This window comes from Pteronotus mesoamericanus, unplaced genomic scaffold, assembly GCF_021234165.1.
Source record: "Pteronotus mesoamericanus isolate MK-2021 breed Mesoamerican mustached bat unplaced genomic scaffold, CSHL_Meso_final scaffold_705, whole genome shotgun sequence".
Taxonomy (NCBI): domain Eukaryota; kingdom Metazoa; phylum Chordata; class Mammalia; order Chiroptera; family Mormoopidae; genus Pteronotus; species Pteronotus mesoamericanus.
Genome location: NW_026555326.1, coordinates 16,624,786 through 16,640,997, shown reverse-complemented (window position 1 = coordinate 16,640,997; position 16,212 = coordinate 16,624,786). Strand labels below are relative to the sequence as shown.

General features: G+C 44.4%; 1 protein-coding gene across 1 annotated transcript; it reads left to right on the top strand.

Moving 5' to 3' along the window:
• Window positions 1-276: 276 nt before the first annotated feature.
• S100A10 (S100 calcium binding protein A10) lies at window positions 277-10,125 on the top strand. The gene is made up of 3 exons (XM_054563085.1): window positions 277-362; window positions 6,696-6,838; window positions 9,717-10,125. The coding sequence occupies exons 2-3, from the start codon at window positions 6,707-6,709 to the stop codon at window positions 9,876-9,878; spliced, it is 294 nt and encodes a 97-aa protein (XP_054419060.1). The 5' UTR covers window positions 277-362; window positions 6,696-6,706; the 3' UTR covers window positions 9,879-10,125.
• Window positions 10,126-16,212: the final 6,087 nt, after the last annotated feature.

The window sequence follows — 16,212 nt, the reverse complement described above, 5'->3', positions numbered from 1 at the left end:
AAACCAAACCCGAGAGGAAAGGCACGGCCGAGGGTGGGGGTGTCCTTAAATGTTCACGAGTATTCGTGTAGGACGAGAAGTTTACAATAATCATGTCACTGGGAGATCCAGTGGAGCGCAGGAGTGAGGTCCCTCCGCGCCCTCATTGCGAGGAGGGTGTGAGTGGCGCCTGCAGGGGGTGGGGTGGGTTGGGGAGGGCAGGAAGAGGCGGGAGGAGAAGGGGTGGGGTGAGCTGAGGCCCGACACCCGCCCAGGCTCCTCCCGCCCCTCCTCCCCCCCACCAAGGCGCACAGTCCTCAGAGCTCCGCTCACTGGCCACACGTCCCAGCCAGCCTAGCGATCCTGCCGCGCCTCCGGCTAAGGTGAGTTCCGCCCGTCGTTCCCGGCTGCCCCCTACCCCAAACCGGAGCCAGGGAAAGCCCCTCATCGGCTGCTCTGGCCCACCGGCCAGGCTTCGGAGGGCGTCCAAGCACCGGGGGTGGGGGAGTATCCGCGCTCAGACCACACCCAGTGGGGCTAGCAGCGTCCTGGCGCGACCCCTCCCCAGGTCCTCGTGGACCAGAAGAGTGGTCCCTTGTCCCTTATTACAAGACTTAGGTGTTGGTGCCCCAGGGTCGGATCTCTCCTCCCTTTCTGTTTATTTCCACTTGCCTACTTTTCAATTAGTCTCCCCAGTTACCGGAACCCCAGCGTCTGGCCCCCTGTCCTGACGGCCTGTTTCTTTGTGGGCTTCAGCCGCATGCTGACCTCTGTCCAGCTGTTCGTAGCCTCCTCCCAGCTGGACAGCCAGAGCGGGCTTGGGTAGGGTCGGGGTCTGCCGGGGAGGGCTGGGCGCCTTGGCAGCTGGCGGATACCCTTCCTAAAGGACACTCAGTTCCTGGCCCAGATGCTTCAGGTTGGGTTTCCTGTTGTTTGTCTGCTGGACCAGAAGGTTCTTACCTCTGAGGGAGGGAGGTCTGTTTGATTTCTTTATAAAGCAGTTTTGCAGGGAGGTGGGGGAGGGGGAACTATTATATTAAGTGATTTATCTACTGAAAGAGTTCCCCTCTTGGTACTGTAATTAAACAAGTGGAACTAAAAAGAAATAGGGGAAGAACAAGCTTGATGAAGGACCTTCCAACCCAGATCAGTCTGGCCCAGTGCAATGAGAGAGAGAGATGTGTTGGGCACCTGGTCTCACTAGAGTTTGGCCAAAGGAATGGCCCTTCCTCTAGCCCTGATACTGCACTCTCCAGCCTCAGCTGGGCCCCACCTATCTGAAAGGGCCTTGTCTGCCTTGTTGGCTGGAGGTGGTGAGGAATGCAGAGGGCTAGGGGCCAGCCCCTGTACTGCTTTAGCCCAGACTCTGGAATACATTAAGCCCACCCACCCCCCTCCCCTCCGTGGGGAGCTGGGAGCATTCTGCAGGGCGTGGTTAGCACAAAGGGCTCTGGGATTCTCCTAGTGGAGGGCTGTGACTCAGCTGTGAGACCATGTGGGTGTGGCCCTGATGGTCTGGCTACTCTCTGCAGGTGGTTTAGACTGAACACTCCCTGAAGGAGAAGGGGAACTGTGCCATCTTAGAGGACATTTTCCAAGAGGAAGTGAGTCACTCTAGGACTGGCCAGCAATCTTCAGGAGAGAAGGTGTCTTGACTGACTGTGGGTGAAGGCGGCAATTAGGCTGGCAAGGCCATCTTGAGACTCCTGCTGGCTTATCTGCCTCACGCCTGCTGGCAGGCTGCCTCAGCTTGCTGGGAAGGCAGCTTTTCCCGTTAAGAGGTTTGCAGTTGCTGCAGATCCCTGCCCCATGCCCCCGTGCAGCTTGAGTTTCAACCTGCAGCGGTGGATTTTTATATCCCGAGCGTCAGGTGAGGCCTGGCTCAGGAAACACCCTATCAGTGATCTTTGCCTCCAACATATTTCAGCAAATTGCAAAAGATAATGTGAGGAATGAGTTCATATAACTCATTTGAAATTTCCTCCTCAGCCCTGCCCCTGCAGGTTCCTGTCCAGTTTCTATTTAGTCATCTCTTCTAAACACTAGATACCTTCCTTGAGAGCCTAAAGCTACCTTCATCGTGGTGCTTGATACACTGTTTGGAGTTTCTTATTTCAGTTTCTCACATTTTATTAGAGTCCACTGGGCACAAAGTCCCCTGACTTCTAGGTGACGGGTGCTCTTCCCTGATGTTTCCTGCGTACCACATCAGATGGGCCCTTTTCCTCCTGTGTCTGGCTTCCAGCCAGCCTCTCAAGCAGCAGCCCCAGTGAAATCGGGCCTCGGCCTGGGTGGAGCTGAGACTGGGTGCCTCTCTGCTTTCCACTGACAGTTCCAAAAATGTGACTTTTTTAGACCACTACCCACTTGGTATGCCCTTGGCTACAGCCCAGTCTTTTAAAGTTGGGGAAAACAGTGGAATCCTTTCAGGGTTATAATGTATAAATTAGCACTCAAGAGTGCTGGGAAAGTTGAACTGAAGGAAGTTTTAGGATTATTCCTGGGGACTCAACAATTTAGGAATATCACATCAAAAGCAAAGAAAATTAATTTACTTATTTTTAACAATATACTTCCTAGCCCTTCACTAAATAACTACCACCCAGCCCGCCAAGGAATTTAATAACAGTTGTCACAATGGCTATTGTTTGCTAATTCAGGCTGATGCCTCATAATTCTTCAAGGGAGGGTAGATGTACACTGTTAGGGTAGAGAAGGCTTCTGCATTTTTTCTTCCTGCTGAATTGCACTTGGGGCTTTTCCTTGGTTGCCCACTTTTTTTATGTTTGGTGAAAGGTAGGAGAGACAGCCTGGATCCAGATCCATTGCCTCAAACCATTTTTTTCTTAATTTCCTTTGGAGATTAAGTTCAAGAATGCCTTCTGGGTTTAATTTTCAAAAAAAAAAAATTTTTTTTTTGTCTTCAAAATCTCTGAAGCAAAAGGAAGGAAACCTCAAACACATTTTAATAACAGATGTTTGTTTTTACTGACACCCTGCCAATTATTTTCTGGGTGGGCTGTAGAAAACTACGGTATGGATGAGCAACGTAAATCAAACTTCTTGCTCTTTAGAAGGGTCCTCTTTAAAATTATGGCCTAAATCTGGGCATGGTTCCAGAGCAAACATTTGAGATTGCTCAGGAGCAGGCACTTTTGTAAGGAGGCCTCCTGCTTCCCTGCTACTCCTAAGAGGATCAACATTGACATTATTATCAATTTCACTCTTAGCCGATTCTCAAGCAGGCTCTAATGGGGGAGGGCCTAACTGTGGGTACCCTGCTCAAGGAGCCCGCAATCTAGTGGAGAAAGAAACAAACACAATACTATGACATATTATTAAATAGTATGATGCCATTAGCTGGTGAACTCCCAAAGACAAGCACTATGAAGTGTCTGTGACACATGACCAGGACATGCAAAGGGCAGGAGATCTGAGAATATAACCACTGTGGCTACATTCGTGGAGTCCAAAACTCTCTTCTGTAGAGAAAACTGCACTGAGAAAGACTGTGGACTTCTGAGCCTCCACTCTTAAGACCTGTTTATTACCCAGGAAAACAGGAGATGTACAGACATCAATATTTAAAAAGTCAATTAAAAAATGAGTAAACAATGAGCTTACATATCCTGTGGAGCTCACAGTGAGAGAGCAGAGCCTGAGAAGCCTGAGGCAGAAAATGGGACGGACCAAAGGGCGCGCGCGCACACACGCACACACACCACACCCCCCCATCCCCCAAACGGGAAAAAACGCCAGAGAAGAGAAAGAAGTCACATCAGGCTCTGACCAGACCTGTTTAGCAGGACACATATTTTTCCTCTGCTCATGGAATGTGCTCTCCTCTGTGCTCCACTGTTCATTCACAGGCGGCCCCTCTCTGGCCCTTCCCTGCTCCCCTGTCCTGCTGAGCTTGAGCTACCCGGTTTTTAGCCCAGACCTGGGTGACCACACCTGCCAAGAAGCTTGTTTGAATCATTCATTCAGTCATTTAGCAAACATTTAATTATTGTTTCTTGGATAGAACAGAATAATGCACAGCTCTTCCCAGGTAGAGGGACAGACAGGTGAACACATACGTAAATGGATTGAGTGTTTCAGGTGCAGGAATGGGTTGTCTGGGGCACAGAGAGGGCCCTGCTGTCTCTCAGCCCCAGGCCCAAGGCCCTCCAGTGAAAAGTGTAGCCAAACTAGAAGCTAGAGTCGCACCCCCATTCTGGTGTGGAGCGTGTGGGGCAGGTAGGGGGATGGAAGCCCCAGGTTCAAGTCCCTGAACTGCTGCTTTAGCAACCAACTGTCAGCGCTATGATCAGCCCTGCCCAAGACGGGAGGGCTGGCAGCACGGGCTCAGTGGGGCAACTGCCACTCTTGGAGAAGAGCAACATGATTCATCCACTACCAGGGGAACAGTATTAACCATAACATTCTCCCCTTATCTTACTGTAAAACCAGTGCGCTGGCTCCTCCTTCCAAACAGAGTTAACTGGCTAGTAGTCCTGGTCAGTGCCCTCTGGGGCCCAGGTTACTGAGGAGACAGTGGGCATCTCATCTGGTTTTCAAAGCTATTTTTATCTTCCCAACCTTACATCTCCTGGTTAGCCCCTGTTCTGCATTTTTATTGCAAATATAAGACACATAGAGAGTCAGCTGGCTGCTGTATTCATGACCAGTTTGCTGAATGAAACAGGAGAGGAAGGGGGATCCAGTGGGGCAGGGATGTGGCTTCAGAGAGCAAAGCTCTGTCACTTCATGGTGAACATGGACAAGGACAGGGAGGGATTGGAGTGGCCTGAGGCCTGGGCGCTGACTAAGGGAAGACTGGGCTCATTCTCCTGAAGAAGATGTTCATGGGTGGCCAAAATTTCCTCAGCTTACAACCTGTTTTTCGTAGAAGTTCTTAAATTACCCTGGTTCCCTATTTTTGGAGTCCTTACTCTGACTTCTCAGAGCAGTTTCCTTCTGCTTCGCCCTGTGGAGAAAGTGACCTAGGTGTCCCACAGCCAGTTGTAATTTCTGGGGTCCTTGGGAATTTGTCGTGAAGTACTCTGCTGTTCTGAGAGCCTGGGCACAGGTATTTTTAAACCTCTGTTTAGACCGATCCTGAGTTATTTCAGAACTGGGGTGGGATCCCACACCCTTCTCCCATGGGTGACACTCAGTTGAGTTCTCTTAAACTGCTCGCCTTCCAGAACTAATCTAGGCAAGACTGACTCCATCTAAGCCAACTGCCATCTGAACTCACATGGGAGATGGTGGTGAGCCAGACCTGACAGTTTAGGAAGCGGGGAAAGGGTGTGTTTGCATCCCCTGGAGTTCATCTCACAGTGGACCTTGAGCATTAATTTGCTGCTCTCTCCCCGGGAACTGCCTTCCAGATGAATCATGTCTGATTCTGGTTTACAGCACTCTCTAGAGTAACACATTCTTTGGCATGCTGGTTCCTGTACTTTTGTGGGGATTAAGGGGCAGAGTTTACTATTCTGAAGTGTAATTGCCCAATCCTCAGGCTCACCAACTCCACCGTCTCCTCTGTAAAAGATGGCACTGAAGGATCTGTGTTGGAAACGCACCTGTCAGCGGCAGAAGCCAGACTGAGAGCGTATCTCAGGTTCCTGCTGGCACTCTCTCGCAGGGGAAGGTGCTAGCCTCTCCTTCAACCTGTGCTCAAAAACTTCTGTGTTTTGTTTGTTGTTGTTGTTTTAGGGAATGGTATGTTACAGTCTCCATTCAAATTCACCTGTTTCCTATCCACGAGTGATTTTAGGTGATATTAGCCAAAGCTGCTCTATTCTGGCTAAAGCATTCCTTCCAATTAAGCCAACATCCATTGAGCTTCTGTCAACTACTAAGCACTGGGTCCTGATGAGACATACACCCTCAGATCATTATACCTGTATGTATTCTGACAAGTTTCCTCTCCTTTCAACTCTTCCTGATAAAAAGCTCTTGCTCTCCCACTGCACCTCAGACTGTGGCAGGAACTCTTCTATCCTTGCTGTCCAAAATACATCAGGTCCCCAAAGGAGTTAGGATATACTGTTATTTCTTCCATCTCAAGGAACTAGATAATGAGCTTTGGGGTAGCTTTTATCCAGGTCGGACAACTGTATTTTACTACGAAAGATACAAATAAATGTCTTTGTTGCAATCACTAGCAAGTTCAAATCTTTAATAAACAACACATACCCAGCAGACAAAATTTATTTGTAAGCAGATTTCTAAACCCTAGAATTAGACTGAACCAGGTTAGCCAGTTATGCTTGGAGGCTGAAATTTTCATAGTCACCAGGCTTGACTGTGTGGGTGGTTGGTGTTCCACCATATCTGAGAGTCTCATTTACCAACGCCAAGAGAAATGATGAGACACATGTTCTTTCAATAGGTGCTTTGTCAGTTAAAAAAGACAGATACTGATCTCGATTTTCCAAATGATTAGAGGTTTTATTTATTTTTTTTAGGTGATTTATGTGGAATTAGCAGACAACTAGATAATTTCTCATTCAGGGCACTGATACCTCTGGTGCCTATTTCCATCAGCAGGAGGCCCAAAACCAGGGGCAAATTGGTTCTTCAAATCATTGAATTTTGCAGCTGGAAAGAATCGAATGAGCTAATGACCCTCCTTCCAATTATTCTCAAAAGACTGGCAAAACATGTAGCTTAAAAGGTAATGTAAATTTTGTTTCTTTATATCCTTTAATTTGATGTTTCAACAGACCTCACCAAAATGCCATCTCAAATGGAACACGCCATGGAAACCATGATGTTCACATTTCACAAATTTGCTGGGGATAAAGGCTACTTAACAAAGGAGGACCTGAGAGTACTCATGGAAAAGGAGTTCCCTGGATTTTTGGAAGTAAGTCTTGAAAGGCTCAGAAAGACTCAGACATGATAGTCAATGCTTCTTGGCCCTGGTTCCTTTCCCTTCTTTTCATCCCTTCCTTGTCAATGTCACTACTAGAAAGGCGTTTTCATTCATTTATTTATTAAACATTATTGAGTATCTACTGTTCTTAAGATACTATAGAGGAAACAGAAGGTAACAAAGACACAGCCCCTGCCCTCAAGGAGCTTGCAATTGGGAGGTGAAATAAGACAACACACAAATAACTATATTACGAAGTGTTTGTTAGAGTCCATCTGGAATCATCTACACCCCTTGACACTGAGTTGCAGGAAAGGCCTTTCACAAGAGTCACCAACAAAGCTGCCTGGTTGCCCTTGGGTCCATAAACCTGGCACTAGAGGTGCCACATTCAGGTCACACTCACTTTGAGCAACTTGAATCTCTCTTCCTAAATCTCTTCAGATAAAGGCTTTTTAAAATTTTTTTCGACTCTAAAGAAATGGTATCAAACACCTGCCAAATGAGAGCCGACCGTTGCTCCAGAAATAATTGCTTTTCATGTTGAAAATGCTTTGAGAACATAGCAGCCACACTTGAGTTTATGCCTCAGCTTTTATCAAACTGAGGGATTGTGAAGACTGGAAGAGGACTCTGCCATCAGCTCAAATACATCACTCAGGGCATTAAGCTGCGAGGCGCAGTTGTCCTTTCACGCCCTAGGCCTTCAGGAGATGGTTGTTGGCATTTCCCTGAAGGTGAAGCATTGCTTGACAAAATATTAGATGGAAACGCAAGTCCTTCTTTCCCTGTCACCACTGGAGTCACTTGAAAGGATCGCTACTGTACAAGGTACAGAATAATGCATTAGCCTCTACAGGGTGCAGGGAGATGATGGTAAACGGCTGGGTCCTGCCTCCGTCATCTGCTTGGGCAGTGCCACGTTAGTCCAGCCTCTGACTCATGACTCAGTAAGCACAGGGTTTTGTAGTACTCTATGATTCACGTGTCGATACCAGTTAAATAAACAGAATAGCCTCACTGGTCTCTCAGAGCTGCAGTTACTATAGTGTTATCCCAGAGTGAGTTAGAATATACTGTTACACTGTTTTTGTACAGTTCTATGATATGGCCCCAGACCTGGAGTTAGTTAACACTGGGCAGGTTTTCTTAGATTGTAGGGCCTCAGTTCTCTCCTCTGTAAAATGAGAGGACTGGATATAATTATCTCCAAGGTCATTTTCACTTTGTGATTCTTCAAGGCAACCATAAAACGCAAGGACAAAATAAGTTTATTGTAAGCCTGCCTATCACATGAACAAAGGCATTCTCAGTACACTAAATACTGATTAGTCATGTTGTTGCATAAGTTAGAATCTGGGGTGAATATCACATGAGATACAGACCCTTCCTCCCTAAAGGCTTTCTGGCATGAGAAACATAAGGGGTGTATGCACAGAGCACTGAACACAGCAGTGTAATTTATTCCAGGCGTGGGGTCATAATTCCAGGCACACCCACTCTTGTTGCATTAACGGAGCATTTTGTTTCTAAAGTTGACTCCTTCTGTCATCCAAATTTTACTCCTTCTGACCACAGCCAGGAAGCTGGGGGTGAGGTCAGAATTAACTGAAACCCACCAAAGACAGAGGTGGCTACATAGAGCAAGTTTTAGTTGTTTGCTTAGGGTAGAAGTTTTCAGTCCTTGTATAGGAAATCCTGCTGCTTTATCTTAAGGGATTTTTTAGTGCAATTCGTAAACATCCAGCACGCTTGAGACACTGGGTGTCAGTATCTTCTCATCTATATAATCAATGGAATTCACAAATACTTCACCTGAGCCCTTTTACACCTCTGAAAGGCCAGATTTCCCTCTCTGTCTGACGGGAGAGACCACGCTTTCCCACATCCAACCATCATCACTACAAAAAGGACTGATCAGGCCAGTCACCATAGAGGCAAGAGGAAAGAAAAAGCCAAAAAGGATCATCCCTGTCTATCTTGGTTCCATGCATTCATAGCAGACATTGAGAGTCATGGGGAGTTTATGACTCCATCACGCATATCCCTTTTGAAAGAATCCAGCAAAGAGTATAGGATGGCATAGATTTACCACTTCATTAAGAATGGAAGTGACACTAGAGCCTTTCTAATCCAGCCTCTTCCATTCACAGTTGATACATGAAGGCTCACGAAGTGTGACTTACTCATGGTTACATAGCTAATATGAAATGAAGCCACGCTAGCTGGCCCCCACCCATGCCAAGAAATGAAGAGAAATGAGGGCAACCTACCAATCCTCCCCAAACCTAACACACCCCGTGACATCATTAGTGTCTCTTAAAATCCACAGGACAGTGATCTGAACCTTACTCCCTAAACAACCTTCTAAGACTTTCACATTTAAAGGATTTGACTATCAAGAGTAAAAACCTGTTAAGAGAATGTAAGTTTAAACTAGTAAATGAGGAGTTTCAAGTGGTTCTTAGGCAGCATCTTGTGATTTTAAAAGCTGTAGGAAGAGTTAAACTGGAAGCAGAGCAGGTCAGAAGGCCGTGTTTGTTCCAATTGGCAAGAGCAGTAGATTGAGAATTAGGGGCCTGGGTGTACCTTCTCCAGCACAGAATAGGCCATTTCTGAGGTCCCTATAATTAGATGAAAAAAATGCCATGGAAACCTCTTTCCTAGTTTAAAATAAGTATCAATTTACTAAAATGTTCCCTTCAGGGCAACAAAATCCATTTAGATGACCTCCAAAGATCACTTACAACCTGAAACAAGAATTCAGATAATTAAGAGATTATATACATGGTTACCAGCAGTACAAATCAAAGAAGCTAGTCATCGAGACCACTTACTGATATTTCTTGCCTTTGTTCTTTTTTTTCAGAATCAAAAAGACCCTCTGGCCGTAGACAAAATAATGAAAGACCTGGACCAATGCCGAGATGGCCGAGTGGGCTTCCAGAGCTTCTTTTCGCTTATTGCGGGGCTCACCATCGCGTGCAATGACTATTTTGTAGTACACATGAAGCAGAAGGGAAAGAAGTAGGCAGCTGAGCTGCTACTTCACCCCTGATAAAGAGTTCTCCCAAGGGTCACTTAAGGAATCTCTGCCCCACAGCCTCCCCCTGTATAACGATTTCATGAGCAGATTGGGTCCCTTAGAAAATGTACAAATAAAATCCCACCCGTTTGACAAGAGAAAGAAAAGCCAATTAAAGCCAGATAAGCTTTTGATTTTTATATTGCTTGCATCCTCTTGCCCTCAATAAACACATTTCTTTTTTAGTTCGTAATTTGAGACGGAAAATGTTTGTTACTTCTTCAGAAATGCCTACTACCCTGCTTCATTTCAAACAACACAGAACGGAACAAGGCCTGAATGCCCTTAGGCAGCCAGCGCAAGGCAAAGCTCTTGCCACAGAACCAACAAAATGGGAGCACACTCTCCACCGGGGCTCGGAGTCTGACTTCTCTAAGTGATCTGCCCTTAAAGCTATGTCTAGCCAAAGGACCAATACTCCAAAGATGAAGAGAAGGCACTCGAGAATATATTCTAATTTTATAATTACTGAGCAGAGTCTTGCGCAGTTAAATCAGTGCCTGTCCAACCAGCGCTTTACACGCCTGAGATGTCTGAATCTATTTTTCAGAGCAAAGTTTCAGCAAACTCTAGGGTAAAAACGAGTCCATAAGGCAACTGAAAAAACAAAGAGTCTAGTGTGATACCTCAATAACTATCACAATAACATTGAATTATGAAATGCCAGGAAACACGAGCATGACTTGCATCCTGGGTAGTGCTTTTTGTTGAAGTGCTAGGGCTGATGTCTTGATAAATAGCAAACTTCCCCCAGCCTTTTCTGTGCCTGTTTACAAGCTTTAGCAAATATGCATTATGTGCCTATTAATAATACAATGCTCTTTATAGAGAGAGGATGTATGAATTAGCACATGAAATTGTTTAAATAGGTTAATGAAGATGGAAACATCTATTTTCATGTTTGGACGTATCAACATAATTCTGGGGAAAATCCAACATAAGGTCATCGATCATCACAAGGAAAAACATAAAAGGGAACAGGATAGTCCAAAACTAGCTTTGGGGAAAATAAATCCAATAAAATTAAGATCAAAGGTAAAATTCCAACCATTTAATTTTGTCTCAACCATCAAATGAACAAGGTAAAACAACTAGCTTTGCAGCCTGTGGGGTTAGCAAGTTCATAAAGGAGAGGTATTTATTACAAGACACTAAAGGAAGGAGGGATTGACCCCCAAATCCATGCCACTGGGCTGTCAAGGGAGCTGCTTGGCTCAGGAAACTGGGAAACCATTGCTATAGCTGGCCACTCCAGAACCATACAGCCCACGGCACAGTCCATGCCAGCGAGTACAGATACCCATTTCCCTGCCTCTTTCCACACAAGATTTGGCTCCCACATCCAAGTCACAAAAAAGTGAATCTAATTGGTAGAATCCAGTTATATCAAAACCCTAACTGCAAGGGAGTCTGGGAAATAAAGTTTTACATTTTTCCAACTTCTGCACACTAAGAGTTGGCATGCTGATCCACCCTATCTGCCACAGTGATGATGGCTGGTTCTAAGAGAAGCCTTCCAACTTGAGGGTTAGAGACACTGATCTCTAAGGAAGGAGGCTGTAAAAGATAACCTCTGACAGCTACGGGGAATAGGCAGCAAACTGGCCCATCGCAATAAGGCAAACCACCTCTGTCCATGAGCATGTGGATCAGCCCAGACGCACCCCTTCGGTTGACGCCATCTGCCTGCTGGGACAGCTGTGTTCACTGGGCATGATAAAAGTGGCATTCAACTTACATGGGCAGGGGTCATTGTAACACGGAGATATCGGGGGCTCACATGCCCCCAGATCCATAACAAGCTTTCACACTCCAAGCCTCTTTACCTGAAAACAAAAAGCACTGCCCCAGAGAGGGCTCTGGAGGCAGGGGAGGAGAAGCGTCAATTCACCCTCACAGTGGGTGTGCAGATTAGAAGAAATTCTAAAGCAATGTGTTATTCCCAGAAGATGACTCCAGACTCTGGCATTTAGAAAGGTGCCCAATGCCAGGGAATCATCTGGTCACACATCATTTGAGGCGTGTGTGTGTGTGTGTGTGTGTGTGTGTGTGTGTGTGTGTGTGTGAAGGCTGGGAGGGGGTGGGGAGAGTAATACACCTTCCTCACTTTAGCCCCTGCTGAAAGCATTTGGCAGAGAGATAGTACAAATAAATAAAAATGGTATTTATGGTTTGAAACCCTACGTGGCTCTCCATGCCCGCAAGAACGCACAGATCCCACAGTGTGACCTGCTGAAACGGCCGTCTAGGCTTCAGGGGCTGCGGCCTGACGGCTCCCAGAAGGCAAAGCTGTAATTATGCCAACAGCCATCAAGAGTAACCATCTGGAAAATTCCACTCATTCTGCTACATGGTTGAGTTGTGAAAACAGATCCCACCCCTCTCCACACCCAGTTACGAAGGGAAAATGGATAGTAGTGCAGAAAGTCAGTCTCAAACATGCTGCAGACAGAGCTCACCCTAAAAAACACCTCATTTTTCTCTCTTGGACTCATTCCCTTGTCCAAATCCCTTGAACATGAGCAAGTATATACACCTCTCTCAACCAATTTGAAAGTCATTGTGCAAGTACTTTCTCCAATTCTTAACTCCAAAGGGATAATAATGAATAGAAAGCCATTCATTTAGCAAATATTTATAAGGGTTATTATATGAGTGACACCAAGCAAAATTCTGTGGTGGATATAAACATGCAGATGCCCACAGTACCTGCTTAAGGAGATAATAATCTGTTTGAAAGATACCAGATAAAACAAACAAAAAGTTAAATAACACATCAGAACACTGGCAAGTGTGAGATGTGATGGACAACCTTGATCAGTATTAATAGAAATATAATTTATACAACCTTTGGATGAGGCAAACTTGGTGATATGGACCAGGATCCTAATGTGTTTTCTTTAACTAGGGTATATCAATTCCTAGGAATCCATCTTAAAAAAGGAATCAAAGACAGTTACAAAGATTCATATAGAATAGATTCCCCCCATCCATAGGGGATATGTTCCAAGACCGCCAATGGATGCCGAAACCACAGATAGTACTAAACCCAATATACACAATGTTTTTTCCTATACATTACTGCCTATAATAAAGTTTAATTTATAAATTAGGCACAGTTAGAGATTAACAACAAGAGCTATTAATAAAATAGAATAATTATAATAATATACTGTAAAAAAAGTTATGTGAATGGCTTTGGGGCCATTATGAAGTAAAAGAAGGGCGACCGGACCAAAAGCACTGCCAGGATGGATGCTAAGTGACCACAGGGTGGAGCGTCCACAGCGCGCACGTGCTGGACCAAGGAATTACTCACATCCAGGGTGGGACTGAATGGGACTCCATGATATTTCATCACACTATTCAGGACAGCCCTGAATTTCAAACTTATGAATTATTTATTTCCAGACTCTTCCACTTAATATTTTCAGACCTCAGTTGACCTGAGTAACTGAAAATTCAGAAAGCAAAACTGGAGATGAGGGAGTACTACTGTACACAGATATTTCATGCAGAAACCTTTTTTAAATTAATTTTTTTAAAATTAAACTTATTGGGGTAACATTAGTTAATAACATTTTATAAATTTCACATGTACAACTTCATAATACAACATCTCTGTGCCCTGTGTGCTCACCATCTGAAGTCTAGTCTCCCTTCATCAACATATATTTGGCTCCCTTTACCCCCTTGGTGTTCCCTCCACCCTCTTCCCTTCTTGTAACCAAGATTCTGTCATCTCTTTCTACAAGTCTTGTTTGTTTTTTTTTGTGGGGGGGGCCAAATTTTTCATTTGTTACTTTTTGTTTTATATCCCACATATGAGTGAAATCATATGATTCTTGTCCTTTTCTGATTTATTTTACTTAGCAGAATACTCTCAAGATCCATCCATCTTGCAAATGACAATATTTTATCTTTTTAATGGCTGAATAGTATTCCATTGTATATGTGTGTCATGTCTTCTTTATCAAATCATTCATCAAAGATGCTTAGGTTGTTTCTATGTCTTGGCTATTGAAAATAATGCTGCAATGAGCATAGGGGTACACATATCTTTACAAATAAGTGTTTTCAATTTTCTTGGGTAGATACCCAGAAGAGGAATTGCTGGGTCATATGGTAGCTCTATTCTTAATTTTTTTGAGGAAAGTCCATGCTGTTTTTCACAGTGGCTACATCAATTTACATTCTAATAAGCAGTATACTGGGGTTCCCTTTTCTCCATATCCTCTTCAACACTTATTTTCTTGTCTTATTAATAATAGCTATTCTAACAGATATGAAATGATATTTCATTATGGTTTTGATTTGCATTTCCCTTATAACTAGTGATGTTGAGCATCTTTTCATACATTTGTTGACCACCTGTATTCTTCCCTGGAAAAATGTCTCTTCAGGTCTTATGCCCACTTTTAATTGGATTGTTTGGGTTTTTTGTTGTTGAATTGTATGAGTTCTTTATGTATTTTGGATCTTAGCCCCTTACCCGGGGAAAATATCATCTTCCATTTGATTGATTGTCTTTTTGTTTTGTTAATGGATTCTTTTGCAGTGTGGAAACTTTTAATTTGATGTCCCATTCTTTTAGTTTTGCTTTACTTCCCTTGCCTTTGGCATCAAATACCTCTCTGAGACCAAGGTCCATACGTTTACTGTCTATGTTTTCTGCTATGTACCTTTGTTTCAGGTCTTATATTCAAGTCTTTAATCCATTTTGAATTCATTTTTGTGTATGCTGTCAAATAGCAGTCCAGTTTCATTCCTCTGCATGAAGCTTTCCGGTTTTCCTAACGCCATTTATTGAAGGCACTTTCCTTTCTCCATGGTATGTTTTTGGTTCCTTTGTCAAAAATTAGTAGCCTATATATGTGTGGGTTTATTTCTGAGCTTTCAATTCTGTTCCATTGGTCTCTGTGTTAGTTTTTCTGACAATACCATAATGTTTTGATGATGGTAGCTTTGTAGTGTAGTTTGAGGTCAGTAAGTGTGATACCTCCAGCTTTGTTCTTTTTCTCAGGATTGATGCAGCATTCTTTAGAATAGCTAAAACCTGAAAACAACTTCAATGTCCAGCAATAGTGTTATGGTTAAATATAGATGTACATGGGACACTATATAACTCGTGAAAACCATGACTTTGAAGAATATTAAATAAGATGAGAAATCTGTAAAGTAAAGCAGATTGAAAATTTTTTAAAAATATGTGTGTCTGCAAACACACACAGAAAAACTAAAGGAAATATATCCACTTGTGTTTTAGTTTCCAAGATAGGGGTTTGGAGAAATTGTTCTCTCCAAAAAGATGTTCTAATTTTACTTGCTATATACTGTTGTGCTATCTAAATTTTTTACAATAATTTTACTTTTACATTTTGGAAAACAAAACTCAAATAATATTTTTTAAAAGACTGTGCATACTGTGCTTCTAGTCAAGATGGCAACATAAGCAGACATGGCTCACCTCTTCGCACAACCACATCAAAATTACATCTAAAATATAGAACAACCATCACCCAGGAATGTCAGAAATCAAGTTGAATGGAAGTCTGACAACTATGCAGTTGAAGAAACCACATCCATCCAGACTGGTAGGAGGGGCATGGATGTGGAACAGGCTGGCCCCACACCAACGTGGATAAAAATCTAGAAGGCATATCTCGGGAGCAACAAGTCCCAGATCCACACAAGGCCTCACAGCCCAGGATTTCAGTGCCAGGAAGATGAGTCCCCACAAATTCTGGCTGTGAAAACCAGTGGGGATTCAGTCGGTGGAAGAGGCTGCTGCAGCCCTAAGCCGTTCCTTTGGGGAACACACACACAGACTCACCTACGCAGACTCACTCCCTATGAGCTTCAGCACCGGGGTGCCAGCTTGAAGGGCACCAGTGCGATACAAGCAGAGACTGAAGTATCTGGCATCGGGACGAGCAGAGGCCATTGTCCCTTTGTTGAGCCCCCACACACAGAGCTGGTAGGCTGGTGCCATATCTGAAACTCCATCAGCCTGGCTAACGCTGCGTGACCCGTCTTGGAGATCCGCAGCTGTTCTACCCCACCCAACTTACGAGCCCACCCAAGCTGCTTTTCCTTAGGATGGGTCATCTTGGCTCCTAAATCCTATCAAACAAGCAACAGCTGGCTTCAGTGAGCCCTAGCAGCAGCCAGATCAGAGACACACCTTGGCTTCACCTGGGAATCTCTAAGCCCAGCACAAGTAGCAGCCATCTCAGACTGCTTTATAGCTCAGCCATGGTGGCCCCAGGCAAAACACAGG

What these genes read in the sequence shown, in the direction of transcription:
- S100A10 (XM_054563085.1), top strand. Translation starts at nt 6,707, where the DNA reads ATGCCATCTCAAATGGAACACGCCATGGAAACCATGATGTTCACATTT. An exon ending in AGTTCCCTGGATTTTTGGAA is followed by an intron (nt 6,839 to 9,716) that starts GTAAGTCTTGAA and finishes CTTTTTTTTCAG; the next exon opens with AATCAAAAAGACCCTCTGGC.